Source organism: Anastrepha obliqua, chromosome 2 (assembly GCF_027943255.1).
Source record: "Anastrepha obliqua isolate idAnaObli1 chromosome 2, idAnaObli1_1.0, whole genome shotgun sequence".
NCBI classification, from domain to species: Eukaryota; Metazoa; Arthropoda; class Insecta; order Diptera; family Tephritidae; genus Anastrepha; species Anastrepha obliqua.
Window position 1 is genome coordinate 22,203,030 of NC_072893.1, and position 26,527 is coordinate 22,229,556.

General features: G+C 36.7%; 1 protein-coding gene across 1 annotated transcript in view; it reads left to right on the plus strand.

The window, feature by feature from the left end:
• Positions 1 to 4,715: 4,715 nt before the first annotated feature.
• LOC129239350 (polyhomeotic-proximal chromatin protein) overlaps positions 4,716 to 26,527 on the plus strand; it is a 39,033-nt gene continuing 17,221 nt past the window's right edge. The window contains exon 1 of the mRNA XM_054874797.1: positions 4,716 to 5,658. Coding sequence (XP_054730772.1) covers positions 5,624 to 5,658 — 35 coding nt within the window. The 5' untranslated portion in view covers positions 4,716 to 5,623. The remainder of the gene's footprint in view (positions 5,659 to 26,527) is intronic.

Sequence of the window (26,527 nt, forward strand, 5' to 3'; positions counted from 1 at the left end):
TTAGTTAGATTATTTTCAGCGAAAGACTGCCCACAGGGTGAAGTCGTCTCCATTGTGGTAGAGAACTTACTGTTGTTCAGATGAACCTACTCCAACGCATGGAACATATTGGTATTGTTTGAGACGTAAGAACGAAAGCCACCCAACTCTCGAGTCACTTCTATTATAGATGTACCTGGTCCGCATGTCGCAATCGTCAAATAAGCATCAACTCATAGAAATAGAAATAGAAATCATCCAGCTTCAGAGCAGTACGCGCCCTAACCACCTTTCGTACCCTTACGAAACCCCAACCCCACGACCCCGTTGCCGAATTATAAACGCACACTTTTTTTGGCTAGGAATTTATAAGTCCGAAATTAGGAAGGCCAAGAGGGACTCTTGGAGAAATTTCTGTGGAACCGTGGAGGGCTGTCATGAGTTTTCAAGATTTAGACGAATACTCACGAGGAGCTCGGCTCCCTTGGGATACCTGAGGGATGAATCGGGCCGTTGGGCGCTGAGCGGCGAGGAATCACTAAAACTGTTTCTCGACGCTCATTCTCCGACGAATCTGGTATCTAGCAGCACCAGCTTGCGATGTACACCAATTGTCTTCAGAACCCGGGCTGGCTGCTGGATAAGAACCGCTTGGCTTGGGCCATTGACTTCTTCGGGTTCTTCAATTCGCTTGATCCTAATGGCACCAGCCCAACTGCAATAGTTCATACTACAACAAAAAACATACAACGCAAAATTTCAATCCTTTAAAATTTTTTTTTTTATTTAAACACTTTTTTCAAACTTGCCTAAAGCATTTAATCAGTATTTTTAAAATTTCTTCTGAGTAAGCAGTTTTATAGCCCATTGAATTTTAGTATAACAAAGCGCAAGTTTCAAGTCACTACAAAATACCGTTCATTTTTGACAATTTTTTTCGGTGATGTCTCACACCTCTACTTCCATACAAATGTTCAATATTTTTTATATAGAAGAAAAATCTTAGTATCGTCACCAGAAAAAACAGTTCCTAAAAATGCTGGTTAAAAATTAAAAAACAGCAGGGCTTTGAAAGAAGATGAGGTTACCTCAGATAGCATCACGAAAATGGACTGGTACTCGTAATTGAGTAGAGGTCGTGGTCAACTAAAGATCACTTAGCGAAGGTCGATGATGCTAAAAGTAGCAGATGCCGACATCACTTGGAGCAGCGCAAAACCACAGCCCAGAACCACGTACGATAGCAGATGACCTCGACCCTATGCTCCCGAACGGAGTGATCAAGGATGTAAAAAAACCTCAAAGCTGTCGTGGGACTGGCTTTAACTATTAGTAGTCATTGCATCCATGATTTGGGTACAGCTTATATTGGTATCTGGCGAGAGTGGGCAGATGGAGAATTAAGTGGAAAGAAAAGGGGCAGCCTTCCTAAGACTGTTATGAAGTTGAATTAGTCCCTTTACTGGAGGTAACAGATGAAACTTTCAATTCGGATATATCAGCAAGGATATCCAAGTACAAAATTAGAGTAGCCAAATACTTTCTAGCTCAGAGGAGAGCATGAAAGGATTGGCCAATTTGAAGACGACAATCTGTACTACAAGTGTCTCTTTGACAGTGTTGTGATCGTACGTTTCAGTCTTAAGTTACAGCGCGTCAAAGATGGAGTCCACCAAGCAAGAAATTCGTCATATTTTACGTTTTTACTACCTTAGAGGTAAAAATGCAACGAAGGCGGCGGCAAAAATTTGTGAAGTTTATGGGCCTGATACTGTAAGGATTCGCACAGCACAGCGTTGGCTCGATCGATTTCGTTCTGGTGTAATAGATGTCGAAGATGCACCCCGAGCTGGTAGGCCAATCGTCGGAGAGACTGATAAAATCGTTGAAATTATCCAAAGAGACCGGCATGTGAGCATTCGCTCGATTAGTCAGGAGCTAGGTGTAGACCACAAAACCGTTTGGAACCATTTGCAGAAGTTTGGATTCCAAAAAAAGCTGGATGTTTGGGTGCCTCACGTGTTGACGCAAAAAAATCTCTTGGACCGAATCAACGCTTGCGATTCTCTGCTAAAACGGAACGAACTTGACCCAAGAGGGTATAGAGGGGGGATAATGAAGTTGCAACAAGTTTGCGAACAAAACGGAGCATATTTGACTTGAATCGGATAATTCTAAGTACGTTAAATAAAGCGTCAAATTTCGATCACAAATACGACATTGCTTTTTCCCCAACCCAATATTATTTTCAATCCTTAAAAAAACTATGGATTGTAGTGGATTACACTGAATCATTCCCTTACATACATAAAAATGTGATATGGAATAAAATGGAATGGAACAGACGGAAATCGAGTAGAACGAATTTTGTGCACATCTTTTTACAAGGCGTAAAGCGGCCAACTAATGTAACCAACGTAATGAACTGCCCTCAACGAAGCCAAAGTAATTAATCCTCTTCCCATCGATAGTTTATTACGGTATTCATAACCACAGCTAAGCCATAAAAAAGCTATTCCCACACATTTATGTGTATTATTTGAAGTGTATGAACGAAGGGGGGCTGACGGTGTGAGAGCGGTCGAATGACCGTTTCGAAGAGTACTGAGGGAGCAGCGGCTGATTTTAGTCAGCGCATGCGCTACAAAATACATTGGCAAAGAGACGCAAGAGAAATGGTACCCACAGCGATTGTCATCTCCATCGCTCATATTGATATTAGATTTGTCAACGCCATCAATGTACAGTTGGGAACGAAAACGACAGCAACAGTATCGTCAACAACAACATGCATGCATATACCCATACACCGCTCATGCATGCTTATACACACTTACATACATATGCATGCCATTATAGTATGTATGCATGAGCATACCTAATCAAAAGAGTGATAAAAGCGTATAAGAACTAGCTAATAGGCAAAGCGGCGACTCTGCCATCGAAAAGCACCAGCAGCCACTAACCAACAGGGTGTGAAAGATTAAAATAAAAATGAAGAAATCTACGCCAACGACGCAGAAACAACAAAGCCAACAAGAACAACAACACCAACAAATATCTGTAGTAACACGGCAGTGTAACAACGAGAATCGAACAACAAACAGCGAGCGAGCGAGCGTGCAATTAAATGAAAAGTAAAAATAACATGGCGGCGGCCAAAGTGGACGGCAATGAGAATGACGATGTAGATCGTCGCGGAGTGCAATGTGCCCACTCGGCCACCAACAAACATTTGTCGAACGAGTCAAAGTCAATTCCAGTCCAACAAAAAGAAGAAATATGTATGTATGTATGCATACAAAAAAAACGAAATGAAGTATGAATACAAAACAACAAATACAATAAAAATACAAAACCCATTACAACAAATGTAGCAATCACAAAAGGAATGGGGTTGTTGCCATCATCATTCTCATTATTTGCTTGAAGCGGCTCAATGGTAACTACTAGACATTTTTTGTTTGCTAGCACAGCACAACAAAAGTCGTCAAGCATTTTTCAATAAAAACCAGTATTAGCAACGTACGTATATTTGGCTATAACAACAACAACAATGCAATTGATTTTGAACAAAAGATATGGTCATGCATGTGAACTGAACATATGAAATTCGTTATGTTGTATAGCTGCGATGAAGAAAAATTCGTAAAGTAGTGTCCTAACGAACGAACGAAGTGTAAAGAGGGTGGAAGACAAATGCCTGCGCTCTAAAGTGATTATTTCTTGTTGTTGTTGGTGCACATTTTAAACCTCTTCCTTTTTTCTTTCATCGCACTTTTTGAAATGCTGTGCGCATGGATAGAATTATTTCGTGATACAACATTCGTTCGTTCGTGCCATTGCAAACCAACAACAAAAACGACCTAAAAATAAATTACTTTGGCAGGTAGGCGCGCACACCAAAAACTCGCACTCGAATACGCACACACACACACCAACATATTCGCACAAGCACGCTCAAATACCAACAAAGCATTACTCAGTACGTGTGCACGGCAAGCAAAGAAGCAGGCGCAATGGGTGAGAGGTAGGAAAAATGAAGAACGCACGCGGGTCGCGTAGCTGCTGCCTCTTTACTTGCTCGAGTTGGCTGGCTGGCTCGCTGTTTGCTTGCCTGCTTGCTTTGGCCGTCATTGTGTTAATTGAAAGCGGTGTTCAATATAGCAGAGGGTAATAGCGATCGCACAATACAGCAGTGTAGCAGCAACAAAGCAGATGTCGGTTGGTGTCGTTCACCGTATATGTACGACATTGCAGAAGGGGACGGGCAGCGGGCATAACAAATTCGCCAGATGTATTTTATGACATTTTTTCTTTCGTTTGCCTTCCGCCTGTATACAGATTACAATCACCCCAAAAATGTTTCGCTTGCCTATTCGCGTTGCATGCGAGAACGGGATATGCTTTGTTCGAGTGCCTATGCCCATGCTGCTCGCACGCCCGGACATCTATAAAGGTAGTAGACAATTTTTACCATAGCACAAACGCGACCGGTTTTGTTTTTTTTTTTTTTTGCTACCCGAACATTGTGTTGTTGGTTTATTGTCTGGCTGCCATCGCCTTTGCTCGCTATTGAATTGCTTTGGGCTGTAGTTGTTGGGCTATATATGTTTGTTTTGTTGTTGGGGAAAGTATATGTATATCGCCGCGTTGCTTTTCGTCGAGGTGCAGGCCAGCAGAGTTGCCGTGTCAGTTGGTAGTTGCTTGAGTTGGTTTAGTTGAAGTGTGTTCGTCGTAGAGTTCAGTCGCATTTTGGTTCTTGTTCGCAGTATTTTTGAATTTGTGTGCTCTCTGCATGTGAAAGAGCAAGAGAGCAATCGCTTGATATTTGTACAACATTTTCTTGGTTAGCGCGCGAGAGAGAGAGAGTGCAAGAGCACGCGCATACATTCGAACAATTAATAGTAGTAAAAGAAGCCACTGAGCTGCCGTCGCTGATGTGCGCCAATATGAAAATCTCAATGTTAGCAAACCCCATGCAGTGCTGTCGTAGTGTATGGCCGGGGGAGTGTCGTCTGCATAAAAATTGAAGTGAATTACAATTTGAGTAATAAAGAAAGATATGAGAAATGCATTAGCATTAAAACTCGTCAAATAAAATCGTATAAGCGTCAAAAAAAAAAGCAAATCAAGTGTACCGTCGTGTAGTGAATTACTAAAATCGCGAAACGTTTGAACTCTGTCGAAATTTTGTGACATTTTTTTGGAGCTTATATTGCATTGCCATCGTGTTGTTTTTTTTTTTTTTTTGTGTGTTTGTACGCGTAAGTGTGGCATGTTTGTATATTCAGCAACGGTCCCTATACTATCGCATACAGGTGCTTGACCTATTTGTATATTCCCACAAAAATATATACAAACGCACTAAAATAGGAATAAAAACTCATACAAAAATCGCAGTAAAATTTTTTAGCTGCGTTAATACACAGTGTCAATTTCTGCCTTTCTGTTCGTACATTTGAGTTACACTTCTGTTGTTTCTCTCTGGTTCCCCTATTATCTCTTGCTTTGTTCAATTTGTTGCTCATTGTGTGTGTGTAAAGTATTTATAAGTTGGCAAGGAAAAAGAAATCGAACAGAACTGACTGACTATGCTGCATGCAAACTTTTAAGTTATTTCAATTCAATTTTTCGTTGAACGATGGATCGTCGTGGATTGAAGTTTATTTCGAAAAGGTATTTCTTGTTTTTCATACATTTATTTAAACAAAAAAACAAAACGTAGTAATTTTATTTCCTAAACTTTTACTTTTGCTTCACACTATGCACACTTTATTGTCATCTGACGCTTGGTCTCGTACGAGAGTTGCTGATTGCATTCACAAGAGACTGAAAAAGCGGGAGAGTTATTGAGAACGTGGGCATGCGTTTGTTACACCAACAGCGCTGCCAGATTTGCGTAATATATGAAAATTTACACTGTTGATTTAGCTGCTAGTAGCACTTACTCGTATATGGTGCATAAAGTTATTGTTACATTAAAAAAACAAACAAATCGAAGGGAAATTTTAAATAGCAATTGATTTGATCAGTTGTGCTGATAAGATTTTTATTTTGAATACGAATATTAAACCTTATTATTTTCACTTAAAACAAAGTACTTTGATTTTGAATAACGCATTCAGAGAATAAAAAAATTGAAAATAAAATATTTGAACCACCTTTAATGAAGTAAAATATAGATGTAGGATCTGCTTGATGCACTAGTAAAATAAATATCGCTAAGAACTTGAAGATTTTTATTTACATTCTAAATTATTTTCTAATAAGAAATATAATAAATATTTAGAATTTTTGGAAACAAATTGTACTTATTGAAGTGGCAAATGGAAGAGGCCAAGGCGAATATATTAAAGGTGGTATTGGTAAATGAGCTGATGTGTCATTTTCTATGTCAGCCCTGGATAAAACAAGTCAAAGTCATTCTTTGTTTAATACCATAATAAAGCCAATCGTGTTATATGGAGTCGTTGTCTGGTGGAATTCACTAGAGAGGACGACATCAGTTAAAAAGCTAGAGAGAGTTCAAAGGTCTGCACTCATTGGAATCAGTGGGGCGCTTCGAACTACTCCCACTCTAGCGCTTAATGTAATGTTAAATGTGGTACCTATAGACATCGCAGGCAGAATTGCCGCTGCACGTACCGCAATTAGACTGAGGGGCTTGGGCTATAAGCTCAATCTCACATATGGGTACTCAAGCATCCTCAGAAACTTTGAGTTCATCCCCTCGTCGACGGATCAGTGCGTGCCTTCTCTCAGTCCAAGCGGAACTTTCTCCACCCATATTCCATCAAGGGAGGAGTGGACCGGGGGCAGCACTTGGGGACAGGGCCTGGTTAACCTGTTCACGGATGGCTCGAAGTTGGACGGCAGAGTTGGAGGAGAAGTTTTCTGTAAATATGTAGCTCCCCACTAAACTCAAATTCAGGCTACCGAATCACTGCAGTGTGTTCCAAGCAGAGTTGGCCGCAATTAAAGAAGCAGCTGACTGGCTACTTACTAGCGGAATAACTATAAAGATGGTAAATATTTACTCCGATGGCCAAGCGGCAATTAGGGCCCTAGGCTCTATTATGGTGCACTCGAAACTGGTCAGGGAATGTCTGGTCTCTCTCTCGAATGGCATCAGAGTTCTTCGATATAAAGATAATTTGGGTACATGGCCACAGTGACATTGTTGGAAACTGCGAAGCCGACGAGCTGGCCAGACAAGGGACCTGTGAGGTGGTGGGTCCGCGAACAACCTGCGCTCTACTCCTGGAAGGATGGACTCTGCACCAATTCAGCGAGCGCTGGGTAAGTACACGAACGTGTAGGGTCGCGAAGTCCTTCTGGCCACGTTTGGATAGGAGGCGTTCGAGGGATATTTTGAGGATGAAGAAATCTGATCTCTCAAATTTCGTGGGCATCCTCACGGGGCACTGCCCGCGGGGTAAACATGCCGTGAGACTCGGAATCACTTCGAGTCCTTTTTGCGTCAGCTGTATGGAGGATGAGGTGGAATCATCTCACCACCTGCTCCTCAGCTGCCCAGCTCTCGCGGGACTAAGATTCAAGCATCTTGGTTCTCACTTCTTTTCTGTGCCTGCTGATATAGCGAGTCTTGATAACAAAAAACTGATGAACTTCATCAGCAGCATAGAGAGGTTAATACAACCGCAGACCAGTCACCGTTCATAGTCCACAAACACTCAACCCTCCCCAACCCTTTCCCTTCGTCCTATCGTCCTTTTCCTTCACCTCTTTTTCCCCTCTTGCAATGGTAACACAAAGGATGAACTAAACTCTTTCGTCCAAGTGAGCCCACTCTCTGGGTAACCATCACTACCTAACCTAACCATTCTCTGTCTTCTACTTTGACAATCAAATGCAGAAATATTGTTGTTGGTATAGTGCCACTACCTTTAATGAATACGCCTTTGAAGAGGCCTAATAGTTCAGAAGTTAGTTTGATTGATCGAGAGCATTGTTGTTGCTTTTATATGCAAATTTATTTTTCAAGTGAGCCGAGCAGAGAGATAGCAAGCAAAGAAGTGGCTAGTAGAAGAGCCTTAATAATTACTAAGCTAGCTTGAATGCTGGAGAAATATTTCCTCAGTAATATGGCAACATTATGCCGAAAATGTGGTTTTTGCTTTAGCGCTCAGAGAGTTGTATACACTCTCGCTTACAAAAATTGAATTGAGCAATGCTGCCACTCAACATTTCTTTTCGCTTTCGTGTTTGTGAAAACAAACGAACTGAAAGTGAATTGTTTGGTGCGAGTTATTTCTGAATCTGCGAAGCTAATAAGAATTTTATAAAACAATAAAACTTTGTTAAATATTGAATTCGAAATGTTACACAAACTTTTTTTAACTATTTGATGTAGAAATATTACAGACTGATTGCCAGCAGTGGCCATTTAATTTGCTCAGTAAATTAGTTTTTTTCGTATCCCCTGCCTATTTTGCGCTCACACTCCATACACTATGCATCATGAACTATTCTTATGGGAATATATGAGCCCTTTTTCATTTGATGCACAATTCACATTTGCTAGTTTTGTTGCTGTTGTGTTGTATTTTTTTCGTTCGCTGTACACGTCTTGAGAGTGCAGCCAGGTAGATCTCGCTCTCACTGTTTGAACAACAGCGGCAGCAGCAGCCGGCAGACTTTACCCACCACTCTAATCAAGCGAAATGATTGAAAACTAGCCATTATATGGATGCGAATGTGTGTTGTTGTTGTTGCTACATTCATGCATATCTTAAATATTTTATTGTTAGGGAAATTATAGAACTTCAATGTATGCACATATTGTAATACTGGCGTTAAGTATACATTAAGAGAGAGAGCAGAAGTTATGCTGTGAAACTTTGTAAAGAAAAAGCTAAGTGCGATTTATTGGAATGATTGGAATTGGAAAAATGTCTGCAACAAAGTCATAAAGCCGATTAAATAGTAAAGAAAGCACTTCATTAATGTTGTTGCAAAGCAGAAAATGTTTTTGAGAAGAAAAAAATAAATAAAAATGAAAATAAGATATGGGCATGAAAAACTCCATTTTCTGATATATCCAAGTGAGCGGTATTATATAGTATGTCAATATGAGTTTCATGTTAATTATTTCAGTCAAAGTTAATACCATTAAAATTAAAAATACCCAACATGCATTTAATAATTGTGTAAAGCCCATTTTTACTTCACAGCAAATACTAATTTCTTATTTTATTTTCTCATTATTTCTTCATCCCTTGAGAAATTTTTCGTTAATTTTCATTTTGTCAATACTGCGACATTTACTTGCATCCTATGTTCCACACTGGAACTCTGGGAATTTGATGATGATGACTCCGTGTACTTGCCCACTTAATTTTTCATAAAAGCACAATTTTTTTTTTAAATTCACTAAATTTTAAAAATATTTTATTGCAATACTTTTATGTTTTAATTCTAAAATCAGAACCAAAAACACTTAATTTCTTTAGAATCTAGTTATAAATAGAAAAAACAACAAAAATTGGCCTGATGGATAACATTGCAGTGCAAAAAACTCCGTTTTTAGTGAGAATTGTATATTTCTCAATTTTATGAATTACTGAGAATCGGCGTTTAAACTTACAGAAAATCATTAGCTCTCAAATCAAAGCTAAGCTCAACTAAAAAAGGGAATGTTAAATGGTTGCAAGTAGCTAATATAAATATTTCAGATGTTCTGTTTCAAAAACACTTCGAAAACGATATTTCTAGATTTTTTTATATTACTTTTTTAACATTTTCTACTTACCGCCTCTTCCACTAATTTTCTACTGAATTAACAGCAGTTTTTTTTATTATTTTTCCTTTTTTACTTTTTCTAACCAAGTCTCGACTTGCCCTTGCATACTCTGCTTGCTGCTTCTCTTTTTTCGCTTTAGCTGTCTACCCGAAATGCACATTTATCAAAAAAAAAAAAAATAATAATAATAAAAAAATAACCAGTTTCTTGGTTGCGTAGCTCTTACTGTTGGTTGTCGTCGCTGTTGCTGCTGGACACTATACTCTGTTATTGTTGCCGTGTGATGTGACGGAGCATACTTTTCCAAAGCACCATGATGAGCTGTGCAGATTATTTTAATATTGGAGATGGTTGGTTAGTCTGCAATGTATAGCAGTTGGCGTCGACGACTTCATTGCTGTCTGGCAATGGCGGTGTGCTGTTGTGTTCGCATATTGTTTGCGAAGGAAGTAAGTGAAGAAGGAAATTGGAAAGTGGCTGAAAAAAACATATTTAGCAGACATGGACTAATATTTGGGGAAAATATCAGATTACGTACGAGCGTGAGTTGAGAAAGCTGAAAGCATAACAAGACTTAGTTGGTGGTAGAAACAACCGTAGCAGCAGCAAAACTACATGTCCCTCGAGGGTTGCCGTACACCACGCATGATACGCGTATTGAATGTTAAACAACGAAGCATTGCTACTTGCCTGCGCCTGCCCGGCACTGGTACTGTATTAGCGAGGGGTAAATTATGGCAATAATAAGTTGGCAATTTAGTCTGTGCTAATGTGCCATGCTATGCGTTCATTACAAACATTTTATGAGTTTTTAATGCTTAAGGGTTTGCCTATTCGATCTACCACCACCACCACCGCTGCTCAATAACACCGTTTTGTTGTGCCGCATTTCGTGCACTCTCTTGTCATTGCTCTCCGTGGCCGACTGTGAAATTTGTCCACAATTTGAGCTTTGTTACATCTGGCAACCCTCTGCGTAGTTTCAGCATTTATTTTTCATTGCCACGATTTCTCTACATTTGCTTGCATTTTGCATTCTTAATTTTAACGTACATTCGCTATTTCCTTCGCACGAGCGGCCATTAAACGTGTGCATCCGCCATCTCTTTTCGACACCTTTGCTGAGGCGGTGGCGAACCGGTTTTCGGGTTTTTGTTGGCTTGTTTTTGCTCTTGTCTAAGAGACCGGTCGGGGTACACCATATTTGAGAACTGCGCGAAAAGCCGCTGAATAATCGATAAATGTTGTTGTTGTTGCTGCATGCGAGTTGGTTAGTATGTATGTGTGTATGCTTGTACATATATGAATGTGTGATTTTGTGTATGAGCCTGGGAGTGCATTGACGGCTGCGCCTTATATTTTTTTGCTTGATTTCGTTTCACCAACCACCACAGCAGCAGCAACAACACAATACAATGTAGCAGTAATGCAGTAACACACACACACACACGATGGAGAGTAACACACTCACACACATTCTTGGCAGTAACAGCATTATCAAGCTACGCTGCAAGGGCGAGTTTTGCGCGCTGGTGACGAGTAAGTTTATGCTTCTCTTTCTACCCGTCGTACATTTTAATTGAATGAGTGGCGCAACGAAGCGCAGCCGTCACAACGAAACGAACGCCACCACCGTTGGCACTTTTATCAGCTGCTGCACTTCCTTCCCCTCTCCCTCTCTCTCGCGAACACATTTCTTTTTCATTTTCTCTATGCCGGTTTATGTGCTCACATTCATTCGACACCGTTTCCACCTCCACCGTTGCGTCCATTATAATCATCAAAAGAATGGACGCCATAAATTTGTACAAAAAAGAAGAGCCCAAGAAATTCAACCCATACTATAATGTAATAAGCATCAATGAAAAACAACAGCAAAGCAAGCGTTGGCCGTTGTATTGTTGTGTATTGTATGGTATTAGTGGAGCGGAGTAGAGAGGAGAACGCTGCTTGTATGTATACGGGTGAGCATAAAACAGCGCAGCATTGAGGCGGCGCAGCACTCGATTAATTTTCATTCCAATGTGAATTGCGGACTGTCTGCCTTTTTTATGCTACACAGATATTTTTGTTGTTTCTTTTTTGGGTATATTAACGTTTGCTTCTTACTCTGCGTTTTCTTGCTTTTGTTGCGGTTGCTTATTGCTTTTATGCTAACTCACAAAGTCTTGCTGCTGATTTTTTGTTTTTTTTTTTCGTTCTTAAGATGTTATTGTTGTTGGTGCAATGTATGTTTCGCACGTACTGGCTTGCCTGCCTGCCTGCCTTCAAGTGCTGTTCTGTTTGCTGTTGTTGTTGTTGTTGCCATAGCCATTGGCTTTGCTGCCGTTAGCCGCACGATCAGCCATCATCGCATCAGCAGCACACATTCAAGGCTTGCACTTCGTGCCTGGCGACAACTGTTTTGCCAAGAACAACTAAAGCAATTACAACTACAACAACTACATACACCGCTTAGTGAGTGCAACAACACTGCATCGCAGCATAGAGCGCAGCGGCGACACTACTGCACCGACGTACGTGCGGACGGACGGCATTGAACGACAGGCACGCAATCGTCGGCCACAGAGTTAATGTTGTTTGTCGATGAGTTTCAGTTTTCTACTGTTGCCCCATTGTTTTTGTTGTTTCGTTTTCTTTTCTTTTTGGCTCTTTTTTGTGTTGTTTTTGTACCTTTTGCTGACTTGCGTTAATGATGATGTTGCCGATATTTCATTTTTAACAGCAGATCTAAAAGAATTAATAGCATTGTGCAACGCCAAGCAGCACAAGGCACAAAAAAAAACCGAAAACAAGAAAGAAAAGGATACGATCGCAAAAAGCAACAAAAAAATGTAAGTCGTACGTTTGTTCTTTGATGATTTAACAGCGGCGAGTGCATTCGCTTTGCTCTTAAAAAATAATGTCTTATGCTTCATACAAAGCCGGCGCTTTGCACTTTCCACGTAGTAAATCTACGAAACCAGTCTCTTTATGGGGTCTTCTTCTTCTTCCTCTTGTGTGTAAGTTGTTATTACTTTTTTGCTCTACCCATCAAACCAAAAGGTGATGAATGCCTGCCTTAATTTATAAAAAGTTAACCACGCATACTTTTGAAAGCAGGCAGTTGGAATGTATGGACGGACGGATTATATGTGACAATGTGTGTGTGTAAGGCGGCTGGAGGTTTGAGCGTGAAATACCGGCGGTAGATCCTCAGCTAGAAGGCAGTATTTGCTGATTACTTCTTCAAGTTTTGAACGTCGTAAGTGGGGACTATTACAAAAATATTTTATGATTTTCAAATAATTTTTCGTTCCTAAGATTGCGTGAATTTAATCTGGAACACCTTCGTTTTCTGCGTGGTGATGCCCCCTGCCGTATTACTCGCGAAACCTTTTTGATTTAGAAACCGTTTTGCATCATTCGACGGACTAATCGGCGAACAACTAATCTCGGCGAATATTCACTAAGAGCGAAATAATCAGCAATGAATTACTTTTGGAATGAGGAAGAGGGAAAGCCACTCTGAAGTAATGCGAAAGCGGTTCCAGAGTGCGCGACGGTTCCAAACGAGGAGTAGGGGTTTAATCTCCGTACATACCATTGCAGCTTCGGCCACTTCGATGATGCATTAGGCATTTTTAACCCTCCTTATCGCAAAAAAAAAAAAAAAAAAAATTAATAAAAAAAAAATAAATAAATAAAAAAAAATTAATAAATAAAAAAAAATTAATAAAAAAAAATTTATAAAAAAAAAATTAATTAATGAAAAAAAATTAATAAATGAAAAGAAATGAATTAAAAAACAACATTTATAAATAAAAAAAAAATTAATTAATAAAAAAAAAATTATTAAATAAAAAGAAATGAATTAAAAAACTAAATTTATAAATAAAAAAAAAAATTAATTAATAAAAAAAAAATTAATAAAAAAAAAAATAATAAAAAAAATTGGTAATTATTTAACATTGGTTTTCACTATAACAAACAGTAAAAGTCCTGCCGACGCCAGGTATTGCGTGCACATCGCGCATTTCGAGCAGTGATGCAAAAGTGTTAAGGGGGAACACCACTGTGATTTTTCAAAAATATCGATTTTTTTGTTTTGCATTTTCTTAAAGTAGATATATTCAAAAATATGTAAAAAAATTGTACTTAAATCTTGAAAATTGACGAAGCTATACCCAATTCAATAAGTGGGAGTAGTGAGTTATAACGGCCAATGCAAACTCTAAACGCGTTTTTCTCAAAACGATTTTTCTGAACACGGTGGCCTCGATTTCTCGAAGACTTATGAACCGATTTTAATTTTTTTGTTTAATTTTTTTCTTTTTTTAATTTTTTTTAATTTTTTCTTCTTTATTTAATTTATTTTTTTTTTTTTTTTTTTGAATTTGTTTTTTTTTTTAGAATTTTTTTTTTTTTTTAATTATCTTTTTTTGCTTTGAATTTTCTTTTTTTTATTTTTTTTTTTGAATTTTTTTTATTTTTTTTTTTTAATTTTTTTTATTTTTTTTTTTTAATTTTTGTACATGTATTGGCTACAGTCGTGCATAGCAGTTTTTAAATATTCCAAAGATTAATATTTTTTCAAGCCTTTTGAAAACAAAAAAAAAGGGCAAAAACACAAACTCAGTTTTCAAACCTGCACCATCTTCTCAAAAAAAAAAAAAAAAAAACAAAAAACCCGCCGCGTACGACGATAGCCATTGATGTATAGATAAAGAATTTTTGTTTTTTGCTTTCAGATGATTTTTCACCGCTTTATCGTGGCTACCAGGGTGCATCAGCTTTTTATTATTATTTAATAAATACACTAATTATTTAATAACAATTGCAATTTTTAATATTTTTTAATAAAAAATTGTGTCAGTGTAGTTGAATATATGTTAAATAAATTATAATTTGTCCGATCCTCAAATAATCATCCCTACTTATAAAAAACAATTCATGAAAATCACTTAATTTTCACGAGTTCACAATGGTGGTCCCCCTTAAAGGAAGTAGTTGGTGATACGATTTTCTTCCCTTGTAGCCAAGTTAAAGTTTTGAGATTTATTGCTTTTCAACCTGTACAATATGAACAATACAACAATATATCTATAGCTTAGGAAACCATAGCGCAACATTCGCGTACAACACAGTTGCGATGGTCCCCAGATGGTTATATGATTTTTTATATGAAATTACTTTCCAACGTCAATGTCATTATGAAATTCCCTAAATTCTTTCCCTAAAATTTTCCGAAATTTTTTATGTTCTTTTATTTAAAATATCAACTGGCTTTTCTGCCTTTCAAAATTAACGAACGAACGCAAACAGGTTTTATTTCATAAATAGGCATCTGCTGTTCGGAGTCGGCATAAAACTGTAGGTGGTTGTTGTTGTTGTTGTAGCAGCATAAACTGGGGAATGTTACTTAAATACAGTGAATGCTGCTGGAGTGACAGTCCTTGGTCGGATATAAATCCGGGTCGTTTCGGTAACGTAGAACCGACTGTCGTGGAAACTGTGGGTGGTCCCTCCATTTGTTGACTGTGGCATTCTTTTCGGGCATTTCCCCAGTGCACCATGCCCTTCCAGTCCCATCAAACCCGCATCATGATCGTCGTTGGATGAAGATCCGGCTTGACTGTCGGCTTTGGCGTATCTCCTGGAGTGGGTGGCACTCTTTTCTTTCCTTCATATTGATGCATAGGCACCATTTCTCATCTCGTGACGATTCGGTACAAAAAGCGTTGTTTATGATCGCGTTTTGCTCGATGGCGGGCGAGGTGCTGAGAAGCAATTTGAAGGCGACTTTGTTTTTTTTTTTGTTGAGCTCGTGAGCCACCCAGACTTCCAATTTTTCCATAAATCCCAATGAATGCAGGTGATTGAGAATAATTTTACTATCGCAGTTCATTTTTTTCGCCAATTCACGACTGGTTTGGCGACTGTTCTCCTTCAAAAGTGATTTGAGACGTTCTTCAACGAATTCAGAAGGCCTGTCGTTGACGACAAAGTCGCTATTTTTGAACTTTGTAAACCATTTCTGTGCTGTAGATTCGCCTATGACACCTTCTTCATACACATCGCAAATGTCCCGGGCTGCTTCGGACGCTTGTTGACCTCGATGAAAAGCAAAGAAATTGTCGAAAATTTTGACTTTTACCTCCTGGGTACTCCATTTCTAAGTCTCAAAACTAATAAAAAATTGCATAACTCAAAAATGCAATTAACATAGCTTTGTAGAGCAGAAAGAGTTCTATCGAATGAATACTTATCCTTTACCCAGCAGCAAATAAATCGTTGCAAAATAAAAGAAAATATAAAAACGCTATGAACTTACTCCCCAATTCAATATATAAGCCATCATAACCGGGTATGTTGTTTACTTATCAACAGTCAATCCTCGGTTATCATCATCATCATCGGCATCATTTCGCACTACAAAGAGCAAGCTTTGGCCTGCTGCACCCGGGACCTCCATACAACTCGATCGCTTGCGACTTTTTTTCCAATTTCTTAGCCCAAGTTTAGTGATGTTCTCCTCTAGTTCGTCGACCCATTTTATTCTCTGTCTTCCTCTTGCGGTGCGTTTTGATGAAACGTATAATATTTTCGCCATTTATAAGCTGGTCTAGCGCGTTGTTCCACTTTAAATGTGTACGCCACACGCCATGATGTGTGATTGATTGCTCCAAAAAATTTTTCTGATTATTTTTCGTTTGAAGGTTTGCAGCTTTGCAGCAGATAAACTTCAATTAGCGTCCGGGACTCACTCCATAGCAAAATACTGGTCTAATGATAGTTTTGTATAGAATCAATTCGCACTGTCTGTGTACTAGTTTCGATTGATTTACTAGAAGCGTTGCGTTAGTGACGCGTACGATCTGTTAGCTGCTTGGATCCTCTTATCTCGTTGGTGCGGCTTGTTGAGTTGTTTCTACTCAGTTTGACGCTTAAGTAGGTAAAGGATTCCACGAAACCATAACATTCAACCACTGTGCAGTCAATGAATCATTATTGCTTCAATTACATTCTCCAAAGAGTACAAAAAAAATGTTATAGAAACTAACGATCGACATACCCTGCTGGCCTGTATAGAAAAATGCAGCAAAAGAATTGCACCTGACATATTTAATGGCCTTGTTGCAATAGAATAGTGAAATTAGTACTACGCACTCGTGCACTATAGACTTCATGCTACCTACAATAAAAAATAGTGGAGTAGATGTGAGATATATGTAAATAATCATAATGAGGGGTCGGCAATTCAAAAGTAGAGCCATATTAGTAATCGATTTGTACAGAAGTTGTAAGAAATAATAAACCGGCAGTGAAGATTTTAACTTTTGTAATTGAAAATTTTACAAAATATTAAGTTGAGTTGACATCTTGAGTCTTATTTTTCTATTTTTTGCGTAAAATTTTTGCACAAATGGTTTGAAACAATTTTATGATCGCTCTTTTTCACCTGGATGATACTCTGACTACTAACATCCCGGGAAGCTTCAATGATTTCTGTGATTTTATCGACATTTTCGAGATTATCAACATTTTCTTTAGCATTAAAAATGCCTGAACGGAATCGACGTAATCAAAATTGTACGTATTCGGATGTTGCAGTATCGGCACCATAAATACCGATCGCAATTTCAGCGGCCTGGTCTGAAATTTCGCATTTATCGCCTTTATTATAGAAAATCTGTAAAATGTAGCGAATTTTCGAATTTTCTCTTAGTTGTCTGCCATTGTTAATTCTTTGTAACTCACAACTGAATTTAACAAACAAAAACCCGCAAACGATTTTTTTTAATGTGAAATGTCACCTCGACAAAGAGCATAAATTTTAAATTGTTTGATCAATACTTTACGAGATATCGATCATTACAGAGATCTACTGAGAAAATAATGAAGAAAAGAAGAAAATAGCTTTAATGTGATAAAAAGAAGAAGAGAAATAAGAATAAATAATAAAATAATTAATAAATAAAACATAAAAAAAAATTAATAAACCAAAAACGAAAAAAAATAATAAATAAAAAATTAATAAATAAAAAAAAAATATTAAAAAAAAATAAATAAATAAAATTAATAAATAAGAAAAAAAAATACTAAATAAAAAAACTAATAAATAAATAAAACAAAAATGTAATAAATAACAAAAAACAAAACAAAAAATTAATAAATAAATGAAAAAAAAATTAATAAATAAAAAGAAACTTAATAAATAAATAAAAAAAATATAAATAAATAAAATAAAATAATAAATAAAAAAAAATTAGTAATAAAAAAATTAATAAATAAAAAACAAAAAAAAATGTTAATAAATAAAAAACAAAAAAAAATTTAATAACTAGAAAAACAAAACAAAAACGGAAAAAATTTAATAAACAAAAAACAAAAAAATTAATTAAGAAATAAAAAAAAAGTAAATAAAAAATAAATAATAAATAAAAAAAATAATAAGTAAAAAACAATAAATAAATAAAAAAAATAATAAATAAGAAAAAATACTAAATAAAAAAATTAATAAATAAAAAAATTTAATAAATAAAAAAAAAATTAATAAATAAAACAATTAATAAATAAAAAAAAAATTAATAAATAAAAAAAAAAATAATAAATTAAAAAAATTACTGAATAGAAAAACTAATAAATAAAAAAAATTAATAAATAGAAAAACTAATAAATAAAAAAAAGTAATAAATAAAAAAACCAAAAAAATATGTTATTAAACAAAAAACAAAAAAAAAAATTGTAATAAATAAAAAACAAAAAAATTTTGATAAACGAAAAACAATTAAAAAATTTAATAAACAAAGAACGGAAAAAATTGAATGAACAAAAATAATAAATAAATAAAAAAATTTAATAAACAATAATAACTAAAAAAATTTTAATAAAAAAAATAAATTAAGAAAAAAAAAATAAAATAATAAATAAAAAAAAAATAATAAATAAAAAAAATAATAATAAATAAATAAAAAAAAATAAATAAAAAAAATAAATAGAAAAAATTTAATAAATAAGAAAAAAATACTAAATAAGAAATAAAAAAACAAAAAAAATTAAATAATGACTTAATAGTCATTAATATCTAATTTTTACAAAAACAACTTATTTTAAGTGAGTTCTGATATTACTGTCTGTTAACAAGTGTTGTACTTACATAATTCTAAGCCCGTTTGGGGAATTTTAAATTCAAATTTAATTACAAATTCTTACTGAAATGAAATATTTGCTTGGGGTCTTAAGGATGACAGAAATTTTTATATGATTTTATAATTTAAATATTCCAATTAAAATTCCTACCAAAATGAACATATTTGCTTAAGGTCTTGACAGAAAAATGACAGAGAGTTTGCAAAAATGATCAAAATCGTACCTTTTAAGACACTTATTTGCATCCTCTGTGAGACTCGTTTTGCTAAGAATAAATCAAATTTATAGTTTATTCTTACGAGTGATATGGAATAGAGTTTTCTTACAACCCTTTTGGCTTGCTGGGTACTTTCTGCCGCTTTTTGTTTGCCACTTGCCATTCCTTCTATCAGTACGCGTATGTACGAGTGAGTGTTTTCAGAATTTTTTTTCCCAAGTTGGTGACAGGCTTTGCACGCAAACACCCTCTACCCCGCGCTTATTGCTCAGCCGCACACACACTCGGACAAACGTTCAACAAAAGCACGGTGGTGGCAGTTGAAAGGGTTCCCGTGGCAACGCACCGTCAAGTTTGGTCTGCGTTTGTCATTTCCAAATGCTGTTCTTGAGTGTGCTGCTGTTTCTTGTTCCTGTTTTTTCTTTTTTCTTTTTTTTTTGCAACAGAATGTGAAGGTTACACAGGCCATAGCCTGGCTACATTCACGGGGGGTTGCTTTGGGAACGCAGCAGCTTGCAGTAGTGGTGGTAGTCAGATTTACGCGCTTCTACATTTTTCATACACAAGTCGAACTTATAACTGTATGCCGTAGTGCGTAATCTATAGAAAAGGTGGTGATTTTCTTCCGGATGCTGCCTCTGTGTCGCACACGTATACGTACACATACACACACACACACCCGTGCTAACATAACACGCTCAATAGCCCATGTTGGTCTTCGTATTACCGAGAGATGTTGTTGGCGCGCTGATCGTCCCATATTTTACTTTGTATTTGGCTTTGTTACTTTATCCATGTGTAGGATTTAAAGTAATGCCAAAATAAGCAATTTCACTCACTCACTCATTTACTCACACAAACGCCTGTGTACGTACACTCCTACTTAGATGCATATATATAAGTTCTGGTTATTGTTGTTGGGCTCTTCGTCTAGCAGCAGTCGACGATTGTATGGTTGGTTGCTGGTTACGCTAGGCCATTTTTATGCAGGCAAATGCAAAATATGAAGGGCAACCATGACGGTGTTATTCGCAATGCAACAACAATCAGTGAGTAATTTTTGTAACATCTCACAACAACAACCATATACACACACAAACACACCGTTTTGTTGTCATCTCGGTAGGAAATTCGACTCAACAGCTTAAATCTTTGCTGTAGGTGAGCAAACTTTACACAGCGAAGTGCCTTCAAGTCTCATCTGGCGGAACTACAGCAACAGTCAGGCAAAGAATAAAACATGGGGAGGGTATTTTATGACATTTTAATAAATTAAAATCAATTCTAAAGGAAAATCGATTTAGGCTTATGACGCTCGCTGGGATTCGACGGATTAAGGCGGAAGACTTATCAATTTTTTGAAGTGAGAGGAATACTCAAGCTGACTTTGTTGAAATTGAAGCATGAGCGTCGGACGGGATCAACTGACCCATTTTCATATGTAACATACATATATACACTTGCAAAAAATATATTTCAGCGAAATTTTTGTTATTTTTCGAATGATTTTTTTTTTACTTCAAATGGTCTATTGAAAATTTTAACCATTTTGAAAATTTCGAAATCCGATTTTTAGACGTTCTCGTTACTTAGGCTTTTTAGCACCTATGAGCAAAACAGAAAAGCTAATGATTTACAGAATTAGGGAAATTAATAAGTAAGGGAACGAAATGAAACAAATGTAAAAAAACCACATTCTTGATTGTTCTTGATGCAGATTAAAAAAAAACCACTTTAATATTAGTTTGGGAGGAAAAAATCCATTATTTTTTCGGTAGATGGCTGTTGTGATGATATCTTGTAAAGTATCGATTAAAAAATTTAAAGTTTGTGCTTGTTGTCACTCTCTTTTGCTGTTTGTTTATTAAATTCAGTTGTGAGTTACAGGGTGTTCACAATGGAAGTCAACAAAGAGAAAATTCAGTACATTTTACAGTTTTTTTTAGATAAAGACGAAATTTCAAGCCAGGCCCCTGAAATTGTGAATGGCTTTTATGGTGAAGATACTGTAACACCTGATTACGTGCTATTTTGATTACTTCGATTCCGTTCAGTTGTTTTGATGTCAAAGAAAATGTCGATAAAACCACAGAACTAATCGAAGTTGACCGGCATTTTAGTAGTCGTAGCATTGCTCAGGAGCTAAAGATCGACCATAAAACAGTTTTAAACCATTTGCGTAAAAATGTTATGCAAAAATACTGGATTTCTTTCTCTCCAAACAAATATTTAAAAGTGAATTACTGGGCTTTCAAGTTCGTTTTTCTTTGTTTGACAGTATTTTGTTTTGGGAGTCTTCACTGTGCGACGACATTTATTGTAACAGATATTAATTAGAAAATCTGCTATTTACTCAAATAAGCGCGGTTTCGCTCGAAGAGCGAATAAAATGAATTAAATCTCACCACGAAATCTTTATATATAAAACTGAATGTTTGTCTGTATATCATCCATGAACTCAAAAACTACTAGACCGATTATTATAAAATTTGGTATATATATGTATTTTTCCACAGAGAAGGTTTGTAGAATATGCTCATTGATGCCACTCGCCACCAGGTGGCGATGCAGAGTAGCAACTTCTGCCCCGTTCAACCGATTGTCATACAAATTAGTATGACCATGTATTTTTACACAGAGGAAAGGAATATGACATGTTCATAGATGTAGAGTGATGAATTGAATATTTGTGTACTGATTTTTCCTTAAAGTTATTTTTCTTAAATTTATTTAAGTTGTTGGCGTAGCAACGCGCGCCGGGTACAGCTAGTAAATTAAAAAATTTCACGGTAAAATTTCATTTTGAAAAATGTGAATATTTTCAGTTTTTACAAACGTCTAACAGAACCTGCTGGAACCAAAACACCACTGGTTTCATGTTCATTCATGTTCGTCTGGGCCGTTCAATTGAACATATCGTCAAAAATAGTTTTTGTTAGGCGGCAGTTTTAATTAAAATTTTTAATATTTTGCACTAAAAAGTAGTACACCTAATTCTCGTTTTTACACGAATTTGATTTAGTACGACTTAAAAAGAAAAAAAAATATTTTTTTTAAACGAATTGTTTTGTTTTAACCCAATGTTCAATATTTATTGAATTTAATAAAGAAAATAGAGTGAGATTTTTCGACGCATTTACGAAGCCTGTAAATTAGTATCAGGAAAAGTATATGAGACTCGCTAGATTTTGCTCACGCCGTTTATTTTTTTATGATATACGAGTTTTTAATGAATTAAAATGTATAAGCACTAAATAAATTCTTAAGCCAGCCGAAAGCCTCCGATACTAGCACTGCACTACTTTCAGTTTGTATAATAATTTTATTGTTATGTAAACCTTTATCAAATAAAAAAATAAAAAAAAATAAAATCTTAAGTAAATTTTAAAAAGAGTTTTTTAATATTGCTTTCACCTAATTCTATTTTTACACGAATTTTTTTGGGAACTTATCTTGCGTATAAAAAGAGAATTAGGTGTACTGGTACTCAACGTACACATTTTTGCATTATTTCTTAAGTTTTCCTACAGGGTTATCGTACCAATACCACGTACAACAACAGCATCAAGAACAACTACACCAATACCAACAACTGCTTATGCTAAATATTGCTTGCTCTCATGCTTTGTTTTGTTGTTGTTGTTTGTTTTGTATTATTGTTTTCTTTATTTATAGGCATCCATTCCTTTTGTGTGCTCCTTTTTGCTTTTCCATTTTCATTGATTTCGCATTGCGAATCCCTTACCAGTTACAATAAGGAGCACAGCAGGCAGGTGAGCTATGCGGATCAGTGGCGTGTAAGGAAATTGGCACAAAAATAAGTACTTTCTGAAAATTCATGTTGGCTTTCTTTGTATTCAATCTTTTGTTCGAAAATTTGGAAATTTTGTTGTTGCTCGCTGTGATTGACAATTGTTGCAATTTCCATGCGGTACGCTCCAAAAATATGCTACCAATGCCACGGCTTGTAATGATTTTTCGAAAAATTTTTTTTTTCTTTCCCTGCCACTCCGGTTATTGAGATGACATTTGGGAATAATTGTTGGATATTTTGAACATTTGATTTTTAGTCTGGAGCATTGCTAATGCTCGAATTAGTATTCAAAATATAACGTTTTCTGTAAGCAAATGGAGTTTTAGGACATACTCATGTATGTATTTATTTTCTCCGCCTCGGGTAGTTCTTGTTCGTGAAAAATTACACAAAATAACAAAAAAAAAAAAAAAAAAACAATAAAAAAATTGTAATTTGAAGTTTGTGTAGCTGGAGTGCTTGTAGTTTGTGACTAAGAGCACACAATTTTTGTTTTTATAAATTTATCCAAACCCGGTTTGTTTTACTACAGTACCAACTCTTTGTTCCTTTTGTCGGGATTGCCATTTAAAGTTTGCTGTGTTAATTATAAAACGGAAAGAAGCGTCACAAAAATGTTTGTGTTCTGAGAGCCTTTACATTGTAAATACACGTGCTTTTTTTGAGAGGAAAAATGGAATAAATGAGGCCCATTGGACAATGAATCAAAATTCGTCCTCCATGTCATGGCATGTGGAGGAAAAAATATAGGGGAAATAAACAAATAAACAAACAGGTGGACGAAAAAATGGAAGAAGTCACCGAAAATATCAAAACGGCATATTGTAAGGCACTGACCATGTCATGAAGGCAGTTGAGCAGTTGAAGATTTACTGAAGTTGAGTTGAAGACTAACCGAGAGTATTAATAATAATAATTTGATAGTCCACTGACGCTTGTTGTTTCTGTGATCACTCCCAGATGAATCCAATCACTTCAAGACGTACTCCTTAAAGCGATGCGCTATAGCGCGGAAAAGTTTGAGACATCTCGACCATTTGCAGCCGGAAGAAAGGCTCATACGCTCAATCCAACCCAGCTCTATCTTTATTTTAATAAGAGAACTGGGTCTGATTGAGGTACTGTGATGGGTAGAGAGCATAGAAGACCATGAGGACGAAGTGCAAACCTCCAATAAATCTAACTCTAAATCTAACCGCAGTTAGGAGTTTGAAACATTAAACTTTGTGGTAGAAGGGCCAGTCATAGGCTGAGTCTCAGGAGAAGAAATCGATTTTGTTGAGATAAAACTTTTTTATATTGCCTTAAACTACACTTAAGCTACCGAACCGAAAACTGTCAAACTTTCTACTAAAACTTAGAAGGAAAAATGTTCGGTTGGTGGTCGGTATTATTACAGGACACAACCCATGGGGTCAGCATATGACCACCATTGGAATCATTGAGGACCCAATGTCCTTGTCATACTTGGAGGAGGCGGATAGCACTGAGCACTTTCTCTGTGAGTCTTCTGCATTTGCGAGAGCAAGGCTACGAGTTTTGGGTTCCGATGTCGTGAGCATGAGTAATATTCATTCACTAAAACTGGAAGATATTTACAGATTTGCCAAAGAATCTAGAAAATTCTCACAGGACTAACTACCTCTGTCTATGTCTCTGTCTCTATTTTTTCCTATCTCTTTCTCTGATAATTTTCTCCTTTCCTCCTTGACTATCTACTCTCTTTCCAGAGCTCTAAATACAATGGGCTTTTTAGCCTGAGTGTTTTAGGAACCACCAAATCTCTTGGTACTCCTTGGCTCAACCAATTCAAATTTCATTTCATTTCACGCTTAAGCTACCTGGAGAAGATCCACCATGAAAATTCATTCATTTGTTTTTTTGTGAGCCCAAGAGTATCTCCAGTTTTGCCCTTGCCTATAAATCACTTTTACTATTTCATATACTCCGTTGGGTACACTTTCGCTATCGACTGTCATGTCATGTAATGTTCCCTTTTGTTTTGAAGATCAAGCTCATGAGATTTTAACACGATTTGTTATTAAAGCGTCAAGAATATGCGCCTTGAATGTTTCCATTCTCAAAAACTATTTTTTCCCGCCACACACTTCACACACTTCCTAAAGCAGGCTCTTGCCTCATGCGTCATCGGCCAAACACCTAACAGAAGTGTACGCGCCAATTATCTATTTTTTTATTTTTGAAGTGAAACTTCTTAGGCGTCGATGGACGATCGAGAATGGAGAGTAAAATTTCAAGGCCATGCAACGTTTTGGGCATTTTCGTTCCGCGGGAGAGAAAAAAGATATAACGTAGAGGAAAAGGAAAGAGAGAGCTATACCTTCTATGTATCTTAGATACACTATTTTTCTTGAGTTTTTCCTTGTGCTTTGTAATTTCTAGTGAGAAAAACCATTGCCTACTTTTTGGCGCTTGTTTGTTGGTGCAAACTTGTAGGAAATATATTTTTGGTGCCTACTTTTTAGCGTTATATTTCCTTGGTGCCTACTGTTTCTGGCGTTTTTTGGTCCCAATTTTTTGGCGTTTTTTTTGGTGCCTACTTCTTCTTCTTATTTGGCGCGATAACCGCTTACGCGATTTTGGCCGAGATTAACAAAGCGCGCCAGTCGTTTCTTTCTCGTGCTAACCGGCGCCAATTGGACACACCAAGTGAAGCCAAGTCCTTCTCCACCTGATCTTTCCAACGCAGAGGAGGCCTTCCTCTTCCTCTGCTACCACCAGCTGGTACCGCATCGAATACTTTCAAGGCCGGAGCGTTTGTATCCATTCGGACGACATGACCCAGCCAACGAAGCCGCTGGATCTTCATTCGCCGCGCTATGTCTATGTCGTCGTAAAGCACATACAGCTCATCGTTCCATCGTCTGCGATATTCGCCGTTGCCAACGTGCAAAGGTCCAAAAATCTTACGCAGAATTTGGTGCCTACTATTTGGCGCTTATTTATGGATGGCTGCGATCCCTGATGAGGTCACTTTATGAGGTTTTGTCACTTTTGATTGGTTTGTAATTGCGTTCGCACGATTTTAGGGAGGAATGTTTTTCCTGTATCCGTCAGCTAAACCCAAATTCATAATTTCGCTAAAATATTGTCGACACCCTGACAAATGAGACTCAGTTATTTTATGTGGCTTCACTCTCCTCATCTTGTCCGTGACTAGCTCCGTCCGTCAATTGTTCCCTTGCTCATGGCTAAAGTTAACGCTTTGAGGAAAGCATTTTGATATTTGAGATGTTAAAAGAGAATTCGAAGAAGGAGCTGAAAACGGTCAAAAAAGCGTTGGAATAAGCGCATTGTCGCTAGTCTTTTAAGGTCAACGCTCCAGCTTGTGGGCGATCTTCCAATTTTTACTCTTGTTTTCTCTTGTGCTCTCCATTCTAGGATTCTCTTTGTTCATCTGTTATCCGCAAAGTGCGCTATTTGACCAGCCCATCTCCAGTTTGCTTTGGTAGCTGTTTTGTTTAGATGAGTAACTTTTGTTTTCTGTCTCGGAGCTGCATTCGAGTGAAGGTGAATTCAATAGAGGCCACTCGAATCAGTTTTGCGTTCAGAAAACAAACAGAAAAACAAAGCAGAAGTTTTAAATCGGTGGAATTAT